The sequence below is a fragment of the Typopeltis vanoorti genome, unplaced genomic scaffold (assembly GCF_054136105.1).
Source record: "Typopeltis vanoorti isolate ZY-2024b unplaced genomic scaffold, IOZ_Tvanoo_1.0 HiC_scaffold_772, whole genome shotgun sequence".
Lineage (NCBI taxonomy): Eukaryota > Metazoa > Arthropoda > Arachnida > Uropygi > Thelyphonidae > Typopeltis > Typopeltis vanoorti.
The window spans coordinates 5,468-16,839 of NW_028328204.1; the positions used below are offsets into that span (position 1 = coordinate 5,468).

An 11,372-nucleotide genomic window follows, 5' to 3' on the forward strand; every position below is an offset into this window, starting at 1 on the left:
AGATTGGACAGTTGTATAGCATACTTCACTAATGGCATATGATATGGGATAAGTAATAATAGGCCAGATGTGAATATCTGTAGCTTGTAATGTATAGCATTTATAATTGTGTTTATGCTGCGAATGTTAGTGAAGTATTTGTGAACTTTTTTGTTTTTTTTGTAATCTTTAGAAAGTCATTTTTGTGGTAGTTTATTTTCAGCGAGATTTTACTGCATTGACACTTATTGGTTCATGTTGCTTTTGGTGAATGGTTAAAAAAAATCAAGATATGGAATGGGGAACATTCTGTAGGGCGTACCTCTCATGCAACAGCGATAGTTCTTACAACACCATGGCCTCAAGAGTATAGTCTAGAAATTAGCAAAGAAAGAATGGTCCTCTGTGTTTTCTGTAGGTAGCACTTCAGAACGGTATAACTGCTGTGCTACTGGGTAATGAGACGATAATAGAAAGGAATTCAGAAAACTAAATGCAGCATACTTTATTTATATTCGACAACATTCTTGATTTAATTTTGGGACAAGGATATTTAGCATCTACACTAGAGGTTACTAGAATCATCTAAAAAAATATGTATATATTAAATGTATTTCAATTAAGGTTTTCATATCGTATTAAAAAATACTATTGTTGTAGATTCATTTCGAGAAGCCACCATGGATAATGTGTTATCAGAAGAAACTCTTAGGGTGTACGATGACAAGGAACTCACTCTACTCGATAGAGAGAAGGCCACCAAAGAACTTAATGAAGATCCAAAAACGGTTTCAGAAAATATAAAAAAACTTAAGGATATGCTGGAAGGTAAGCTGGTTTTTTCTCGTTTTTGTTTAGAACATGATTGTCTTAACAAAGATTTAAACAGATGGGCAACCAAGATTTTCTACATAATTGGAACCTGTTTTGTGCAATTTTTTTGAAAAGTGCACTTGTCAGGCAAATGGGATATTTTGCTCTTCGATTGGAAAATATCATTTGTTCGATTATCTCATTATCATATCATGTTTTCGATCATTTTTGAGCGAAGTTCACATAAAAGCTTATATACTCACGATTTTAATGGGAATTTCTTCTTCTTTATTTTTGCCTTAAGCTTCAGCTTGTTGTATCTTAAATATATCAATGAAGGCAGTCTGTCTTGCATGAACTTGTCTTGTCTTATTTCCTTTGCAGTCTCTTGCTAGTGAAACTATTGTTTTTGGGTTCATCCTATTCGTACATTCATTTCTTTCGATTTTCTCATTTTTTTGTTTTGTTAAACACTTTTCTTAATGTATTCATTACCCATTTTGTATTTATCTGTTGCATTTTTCATGATTTTATTCTTGTCTCCCATGCATACGTCAAAATTGGTTGGACTACTGATTTATATATTCTTTTCTTTTCTTTTACTTCATTGTTCGTTTACTTCGTTCTGTCTTATACTTTCACTGTTCATTTCTGAGCGAAGTTTACATAAAAGCCTGTATACTCATGGTTTATAACTTTTCACATTTATAACTGCTAGGCATGTAAATTTCGATATTTGTCCTGGTATTTTTTCATTTAGTTCCAACTTATATATGATTAGTTTTTTTGCAATTTCAACTGCTTTTGATTTCTCTGTTGATATTTGCATGGTAAAACTGCTGCTACCTATCAGGTATAGTTTTTCGAGATCACTTTAATTTTCCTCAAGTAATGCTCCTCCATCTTCATACCCAACCAAATTTAATTTCTGTTTCATTTTTTTTTAATTTTGATTCCATTCAATTTCTCTTTCGTAAATGGTGTTATTATTTTCTCTGTTAAATAAAGATGGATTTAAATAATCACCGTGTTCGATGCATATTGAGATATACTGAGTATTCGTTTCTGTGCTAATATCCTATTACTAATTCATGTTTTGTCTAAATGTCTTTGATTATTTCAATATATTTGCACTGGTGTTTATTTAACGTTAGTGTTCTCAGCACAGGAGACAAGAAAAATTAACAGCATCTTGCTCAACCCTCAGATTCTTAATCTGGCATCTTTCCTATGACCATTCCGGCAAGGTTTTCCCTACTGGTAACTATACTACTGCTATGTATGATACAATATTTAAAATATTAACTAGAAAATAAAAAATGTAACAAAAAAATAAAAAAATAAATATATTTTTATTATACATTTTATTATTTATTTTTTATTTTTATTTAGGTGAAGTTCACTAGGCTAAATGATGAGCACAAAATAAAGTTGCCTTCTAATCTGCAAACGGATCAGTGCAAGTGGCCTACAGACGAAACTACTGACACAACTAACGAATCCCAAGGACCAGATTCATTATAGCGATTTGATTTTGGATGCATTCAAAACTGTATATATTCATAGAATTGCTGTATTTGTCAGAAGCAATTAACTGTGTTTAACTGGGAACATTATTGAAAATGCAATGGATACGGTATTGAAGGACTTAAGACGACTATATGAATGCCTTACTATAGTGCAAATTATGGGAAGAACAAATGGAGGAAATATGGGTATTAGTGGCAAAATTAGACTGAAATTGTGAATTAATCCACTGAAGAAATAATAATAGAAAAGATGGAGAAGACGCAGAATATGAAGAACTTGAATCGGTTCCGTAAACATAAAAGAAAAGAAGACGAATGAGTTCCGATGAAAAATACAAATCACCAATCATCGACATTTCTGTAAATATAACTAAATGGAAATAGACTGGAATAAATAATTTAAATAAAGTAATTATGTACAACCCAAGGTTTTGCAAGATTAACTAGCATTGAATATAAAATGTGTCTGACGCCAATTTTCTACAGATAGCCATGGTGGATTCTAGTATCGTCGGCTAAACCTCGCAAGTCTTAATAAACTGGAATTGTAAACTGGAACATTGTCACTGGAATATGTGCTCAACTGAACTTAATGGCAAGGCTTTAAAATTTCCCAGATCACTTAGCCAAAAGTAGTATGCGTAGCACACTGCTGTGTCCACGATTTGAAAAGCGGCGAGGAAATCCACCACGTGTATCTCTTAGTATAAACCTCTTTATTTTACACTAATTTTACTCCGAATTATAATCAAACGTAAAAACAGCCACAAACTATCAATCGAAGAGAGAAGCATATTAAATGTGGGTAAAGACAAACTTCTACATGCCTTCCAGACATATTTCAAAATTATTCCTCGTTTTAGTTCTAACCTCACTGGATGTGCATATCTACCTCTCCTCTTGTGTATAAACGTTTCTATTCAGAATATCATCTTCTTTAAGGTCATCTTTCTTCTGTTTTTGCAATTACAGTCTCTGGCGATCTTCGTCTCAATTATGGCATTACAGTGCTGCAATGTACTAGTATAATATCAGTAGAGTATTTTCACTTCGGTGCTCCTCCTTTGGTCTTCTTTGGCTCTTTCTCTTTCTATTAAATGCAATCCCTCTCTCTCTCTCTCTCTGTCTCTCTCTTTCTCTCTCGCTCTCTGTCTCTCTCTCTCTCTCTCTGACCTAAAGATACCAGCCATTCTGAACGTTTTATGTTATTCTCCATTTGTCCTAATAAAGCAATGATCTTCCTTTATGATTTTCATTTTCATCAATCCAAATTGCTCTCCACCTAATTGCACTGATCAAGTAGGTACAGATGCTGAGGAATTTGCGATCTTATACATGTTTAATGCGTACCAGAATACCGGACAGCTCTCTTCAAGCACCCTGGTCTTTATTTCTATTTGATATGATCTTTCTGAGGACACTGTGAATGTTGCTTGTTCACGAGCCAATCAAGATTATTATCTACGGTTGAGATTTTCTCCCATTAAACAATATTTTTGTAGTCTCTCTCATCTATGTAGTCTGGCATCATAAGAATCCTAAATGGAATGATCTTCATGGCTTCCCTTTCACATTTCTTTAGTGGGAGTATTTTCAGTGATATTCTTCATTCCCTTGGTTTGTTTTATCACAGGTCAGTTTGCAGTCCTGTCATCCATCATTGCACTGACGTTATCACGGAAGTATTTTTTTATTGATTCGGAAAAAAGTTTACCTCATTTCACATGATATTGTTCATAAAGCCTTGGTTCTTCAAGTATGCCAAGGCTCTAAAACTTCGAAAAGGGCATTTGACAATTAGATTTCATTAAAATATCTCTCTTCCTTTCCTGTTTATTCTAAACTCCAAATATATAAAAATAATTATCAGCAAGCATAAAACTGATTTATAAATTTTCCAAAACAAAAAGCTTGTATCGTGTCCAAATGCAGAAGCTGTTGACTACCGTTTGTACGACGCTGTTTCCAATTCTTTTGTACTGGAATTTTTTTGCTTCATCTTTAACTATGAAAAACCTACTAACTTGGCCATTTCCTGTTACTAAAATTCTTCCACTGATAAACACGACAAACGGACTCCACCATTCCACTCCCTTGCGGAATAATTTGTGTTTTATTTATTGCCATGTGTTTGCTCCATAACTAACTCGTGTCCCTCTGTCGCTGTTTGTTTTCTACTGCCTCACTCGTTTCTAGTCCGCCGAATGAAACACGCTCTGTACTCCATATTCAACCCATTAGAAAGAAGCAAGACAAACCTTAGCATTAAATTATCGTCAAATGCTCCCTTTTCATTTCTTTCTGTATTGAAGATTAAAGTATTTACGCTCACTATCTCTGCAACATCGATAAATTTCAACTAATATATGATCCAAAATGTACTTCTACCATTAAAGATCATAAAGAGTTCCTTTTAATTACGTCTGCCATCTATCGATAAGTGCAATGTAAATTACGAGAATCTGAGGTAGGTTCTGATGATATCTCTTCATCCCCAGTTCATTTGACAGTGATGGCACAAATACATATTTCCGTATTGTTCCACATAACATGTTACGGTGCATTAGTATTTATTAACAAACTTTAGTTCCATGCAGATGGCTCACCTTCTAAATCTGATAAAATAAAAAGTAAAAACAAAATCAGAATCGGAAATATTCTGCGAATACTTAGTAAATAACACGAAATACGTTTATATTCTAATCTAAGTACTTCATCATTGTTATTACATTCTACAAAGAAAGGTGACAGCATATATAACAACTGGTACAAACTAATATGCTGAGTTTAAAATATAATTCTGCTCTTGAAAACCATTTTAGGTAGACAGTAACCATGGCAATGATCTAGATAACAGGCTATTATTAAGTAGAAGAGAGGATTCGCTTTTCCATTCGACCAACCTGACTTGTAAGCTTAAACTGTGAACTTTTGATTTAGTCTACATGCTGCAGATTATTTATTTTATTTTATTTTCACCATCTGGATCGACTTTTTTCATTTTTCCTGCTTCGCGAAGAGTTTTGATCCCATCTCATTTTCCTTTGCTTGTTAGGCTCAATGGCCTATCATGTGTTGGGTAACTTGGCTTGTCTGAAATCTAATTAGTGGTGTGATACAGCTGTTAATCCTTCCTAGATGATGAGTATTGCTGAGTTTTTCTTGCCGCTTTGAGGAATGAAAAAACCTTGCTGCCTTCGTATGGTCCAGCTAACTTTCCTTCCATTGAAGGGTCTGTTGAAGTCTACAATGGCATACATGGCATTAGTACCTAATTCTTTTCATCTAAATGCATCCTTGACACTCACTGTGCTATGGAGAATTGATCAATGCTATTATGCAATGAAATTCATTTTTCATATTCTGGTTATAATTTTCCTCAGTTGTGATCTCTAAAAAGTTTCAACACCGTTAAATCAATGGTGTTGTTCTGCATTTATTTAATTTAAGTTTTATTTTATAAAATTTCTTCATAAACAATAAACTGTGCATTGTGAATGTTGATGTTGTCTTTCACAGATCAACAAGATTTTGTGTCAAAGACCGATACTCTTTTCTTATTGGCGTTTCTTCGTGTGCGAAAATATGACATACAAAGAGCCTTTGATTCCATCAAAGTCTATTACAAGTGTCAGAGGGATATCAGAGAGTGTTTCAGTCCGGCAGGCATTGACGACCTTCGATCTCTGTGCTTGACTAAAGTACTTGGCATTATGCCATATCGCGGACCTCATGGAGAAACAATCGTGACAGTGGATTTCGGCAAGTATTAATGTCTTATTTTAAAAGTATAAAACCAATTTTAGGGTTTGTAAAATCCTAAAATTGAGTTCTAGGGTTTTCTTCTATGTGAAGAAAATCTTTATTTTAATAAAACTGAACCAATGGCTTTAACTTTGAAATGATCTCTGTAAAGCAGATTTTATTTTCATATTTGGGATTTTCTCAAATTTTTGATTTAACTCCTAACAGAAGACTAATCTTCCCCTAATCAAGTAAGCTTTGATATTTTTATTCGATGTCTTCTGTTTGGAGCTACGTAAGAAAAATTTATGAAAACTGAAACATTAAAACTTGTTTTGTTCATTCAGTATTCCTTCTCAAACAGAATATTAAAATCTGTATTTTTAATATTCTTAAAAATAAATATTGTTAATATTAAAATTTAATAATTTTAATTTTTAATAATATTTAATATTAATAGTGAGGCTACATTACGAAATCAATTGCTTTTCATTTAATTTCTTTTAAATTATTCACAATCACGTGCACAGTGATTTAAATATGTTTATGAATATTTTATGATGCAGTTCAAACCTGGACTGATTTGATATTGACAGTATTTAACATTGTTTGACATACTAAGCCTGTGCTATTTCATAAAGGGAGGAATTCTTTTGATAAGCGACCTGTCAAGAAAGTAGTAAGTTTGCAGTCACGCTGAATTGCACTCATCATTTCGGAAAGCTTGAAAATGACAATAGTAAGTGAAGTAAACATGCATTAGGATTGGAAAATCTTTACGACATATTGTTATATATGTTGTAAATCTAAACGAAAAAATGGGTTAGAACAAAGAAAAACTAATGATAACATAATTAAACAAACTTTACTCATACTATCATCAGAGAGAGAGGATGATGATCGTGATACATTTATATTCTTTAGGTGTGAATAACATTTGCCATGCGAACAGATTAATACAAAAAATTGCAGAGAGATTCGTGCGTGCGTGCGTGTGTGCGTGCGTGCTTGTGTTGTGTGTGTGTGTGTGTGTGTGTGTGTGTGTGTGTGTGTGTGTGTGTGTGTGTGTGTGTGTGTGTGTGTGTGTGTGTGTGTGTGTGTGTGTGTGTGTGTGTGTGTGTGTGTGTGTGTGATTTCACCATCATAAAAAAGGCACAGAATGCTCTATCTCAATGATAACATGTTTATTAGGAACACCAGAGTACGTTTTGTTATACTAAGTAGGTGCGTATCATCTGAGACAACAACCCATCTAAAATGAACAGAAGACAGTTCATTCAAGATTAGTTTAAAATTGAAGTTATTTATATCAAATGAATAAGATAATTTCGATATAATAAAACTTTACAGTTAAAAAAATTGTTGCCGTAATAAACTAATGGAACTGGATCTTCTTGGCTGAAAAACAGATTTGCAATTCGCGCAGTCAACCACCTCGGCATCTGATGATAATGTACATCCATAGTATTCGGTCAGTGTATAAACCTAAATACACAATGAGGAATTCCTTCAATCGTTCATTTTGTTTTAGTTTTTGTAGATGAAGATCTATTTCTTCATCAGCATCATCTTTGCATGGCACAAACTGCAAGAATAAGTTCAATAAATTATCTATCAGTAGAACGTTGAAATTTAAAAATAAATTAAATATAAACAAAGCAAAATAAAAATAACGTATAATAAATTCATAACAAATTATATTCAACTATATATCCCTATATTATTTCCCTTTCGTCTTTTTTATAGTAGGTTAAGTATATAAAGTAATTAAACATTAAACGTTCGTCCAGCTTCTTCAGTGCTTATAAAGGTAAGAGAAAAAAACTCAAAGTGGCTAGTACAGAGAACATGCAGTAACACTATCGTCTAAATTAAACATTAAAAGAGAACGCCTAGCATTACACGCATTGAGCGTGTTGTTTTAGTCTCTGTTATGAAAGCACGTTCTGTAGTTTAGAGCGAAATTAAATTCTGGCAGATTGAGCGATCTTATGAAAGTTTTCCATATGTCAGTTATTATCACTCCCTGGTTCCTGTTGAGATTTTCTCCGGAACAGAGGACACAAAAATGGGGTTCCGCTACTCCCGATCGTTGACGGAAAAATTGCTCCCACATATTTATTGTCCAAACAGCTCTCCAGCCTCCTAAAATGACACATCAGAAAATCGGACATTTGCATTAAGAATTCAAAGCACTTTATTGAAAAATTGAAAACATCTCGATATTAAAGACAGATCTTATCGTTAAGTTGGACAAGGTATCTTTATTTACCAAAATCCCAGTAGAAGTTATCAATATCCTATACAATCTGTTCCCTGAAGACATGGCTCACCTTTTTCATCACTGTCTTAAATCTAATTATTTCAAATGGAATCAAACGATGTATGAACAACTAAATCGCTTAACTATGGACAGTCCCTTTCGCCGCCCTGTGCAGATCTGTTAATTGAAAAGCTAGCAACAGACATCCTCTCAAAATTAAACCAAACCTTGAGTATGGTGGATGTATGTAGACGATGTCTTCATAATTTGGAGGTACACAAAAACAGTTCTTTTCAACTTTCTAACCAAAATTAATTATTTTCATCAAAAAATGCAATTCACTTTGGAACTGGAAAAAGATAATCAAGTACCATTTTTGGATACCTAATCAAGAAACTAACAGATGGACATATCAAACTAACAGTCTACCGCAAACTAACACGCACTTGTCAGTGCGTGTTAGTTTGCGCTACCTTAATTTCAAGTCAACTCACCATATTTCTCAGAAGCTCAGCATAATACATATGCTCAAAAATAGAGCAACGAACATCGTCGCAGAAGAAAAAGAATTCTATGATGAAATTACTGATATACCAGAGACATTAATAAAAAAATGGCAATCCAAAGAATCTAATCAAAACGATTCTTCATAGAACCCCCCACACACAACAACAACAACCTACCATCACTCAATACAGTAAATGCATAGTTATTCCTTATGCAGGTACAGTGTCAGAGAACATCGCAAAACATTTAAACATTTCAACATCAGACTTGCGTTCAAACCGGTCAAGACTGTCTGTCACGTTTTAAGATCGCCAAATATATTAATGCTTCTTTCAAACACGCTGGAGTGTACAATATCTCTTGTGCTTGTGGTCTAAACTATATAGGAAAGAAGTCGAGATGCCTCGAAATCCGAAAAAAAACATATAACAATGTTAATAACAACAGTACAGACAACTCAGGTCTAGCCCATAGATTCTTCTTCCTCTTCCTGTTCCCATAGACCTGAGTTTCGCAATTACTAACCTTATCATTGATTGGAACAGCAGCTCCATGCCTTACCTTTAAAAAGATTTCCGTTGTAGAAATTTCAAAGAAGTCGTTGTATTCCTTTGTTCCGGAGAAACTCTTAAAAGAAAACATGGAATGATAATAGCTGACATATGGAAAACCTTAATAAGATCGCTCAGTCTACCAGAATTTAATTTCGCTCAAAACTAAAGAAAGTGCTTTCATAACAGTGACTAACACAACACGCTCCATGCGTGCAATGTTACCCGTTCTGTTTTTATGTTTAGTTTATACGATAGTGTTACCCATTTTCTATATACTGACCACTTTGAGTTTTTACCTCTTACGGTTATAAGCCCTGAAGCAGCCGAACAGCCCTTCGGCGAAACTGGTTGGTATTAGATGTTTATAAATTATGGTCAATTAAAGATCAGTATATGTTTCATTTTAATTAAATATTAAATGGTAGGCCTGTATAATGGCATCTAATTTAAGTGTAACTACTATTATGGTTTTGTCGTTGTTTCCTTACGTAACTTTATTTTGTATATAAACTATTTTGAGGATTTGCTACTAAACGTGTAGTTCATTTCAATTCAGCTTCCTCTTCCCATTGACATATTATTTTAAAGTTTATACTGTTTTTTATACTTCTGTTTTTTATACTTTTTTATACTTCCAAAATAGACCAAAGAAAGAAAGAAGGGGAGACAGAAATTTAAGACCAAGAAAGAAAGAGGAGTAAACTTCATACATTTTCACTAACCATTCTACAATGAGAGTTTCTTTCTGAAATGTCTGTTGTAACGTGACATGTCTTTCTCATTGTAGGTGCTTTTGATCCAGATACTGAACCATTCATCATGTTCCTTCGTTTGATTATTATAATCTTGGAGTTTTGCCTCCGTTTTGAGCCCTTTACCATCAATGGGATATGCGGGATTGTCGACTTCAAAAAGTTCTCTTGGAAACATCTTAAAGAATGTTTTCGGTATCACCTGATTACTTCGTTTATCAAAACGGCCATAGTAAGTTAAGTACGATTATTTATTAATCACCATCATCTCATCCTCTCTCTCTCTCTCTCTCTCTCTCTCTCTCTCGCTCTTTCTCTCTTTATACGAGTATATATGTAATGTAATATTCTATATTGTAAAATTAACTATCTTGATTTCACTGTTCGCTTTCTTTCCAGTATGGTTTACCAGTTCGTTACAAGGCTTTCCATTTTGTAAATCAGTCGTTCCTCTTCAATATCCTTTACACTTGTTTCATTAGGCCGATATTCAGTAAGAAGCTGTTGAAACGGGTAAGATTCATTGAATTACATTTTGGTTGAGATATTTGTATGGAAATATCATATGCAAAAAAAATATTGAGCTTAAAATTGTAGCTTAAATACAGGTATAACGGAGAGATTCTAGTGAATTATGGAAGAAATATGTAAACACGGAATATGAATAGCAGTGAATTATAATTTGTTGTAAATCTGTGGCAATTCTGAAGAAAAATATCAACATCGTCATTCTCATCCATGCAGGACGGAGTGTGTGCTGGGGACTCTTTTCCTTCATGGGGTTCTCCTCTTCTAGAGTTTCCATCTATTGGACTAAGGTCAAACCTGAGTGGATCTGCAAGGCTTCCTGACAACTTCTCCATCTTCCTCTGCCTCGGTCGACCCCAACCCTTCCGTAAAAAATGACATAATAAAGTCTTTCTTGGCACATACTGACTATGCCCGCAAACGTCTGTAACTGTGTTTTGCCTTTTAGGATGTTTACAGTGTAATCCAACTGTTCCCTTTGTTTATCGTTTGTATTATTTGCTTACCTTTCATGTATTCTACACTTTGCAGGGCTAGCGTCTCTTCTTCAATTCCACGCTAATCCAAAAACAAAAATTGTAATCTTCTTTTTGGAATTTGTTAAGTCAAATTGAAATGGATCACGCAAAAAAAATCAAATATTAATTTCGAAGTTTGAAATCAACGAAACGGGATTCGAATTTTGAGATATATTTTTGATCCA

The 11,372-nt window shown here is 33.8% G+C and overlaps 1 protein-coding gene across 1 annotated transcript; it reads left to right on the top strand.

The window, feature by feature from the left end:
* Positions 1-644: 644 nt before the first annotated feature.
* On the top strand, positions 645-10,698 carry LOC150092082 (clavesin-1-like). The gene is made up of 4 exons (XM_090415324.1): positions 645-807; positions 5,841-6,083; positions 10,177-10,373; positions 10,541-10,698. Exons 1-4 carry the CDS (start codon positions 660-662, stop codon positions 10,682-10,684), a joined length of 732 nt encoding a protein of 243 aa, XP_090271450.1. The 5' UTR covers positions 645-659; the 3' UTR covers positions 10,685-10,698.
* The last annotated feature ends 674 nt before the right edge of the window (positions 10,699-11,372 follow it).

Bases quoted from the DNA above. Each gene is read 5' to 3' on its own strand.
- LOC150092082 (XM_090415324.1), top strand. From the start codon at position 660: ATGGATAATGTGTTATCAGAAGAAACTCTTAGGGTGTACGATGACAAG. The intron at 808-5,840 runs GTAAGCTGGTTT...TGTCTTTCACAG, and splicing joins ACTTAAGGATATGCTGGAAG to ATCAACAAGATTTTGTGTCA. The intron at 6,084-10,176 runs GCAAGTATTAAT...TTCTCATTGTAG, and splicing joins AATCGTGACAGTGGATTTCG to GTGCTTTTGATCCAGATACT.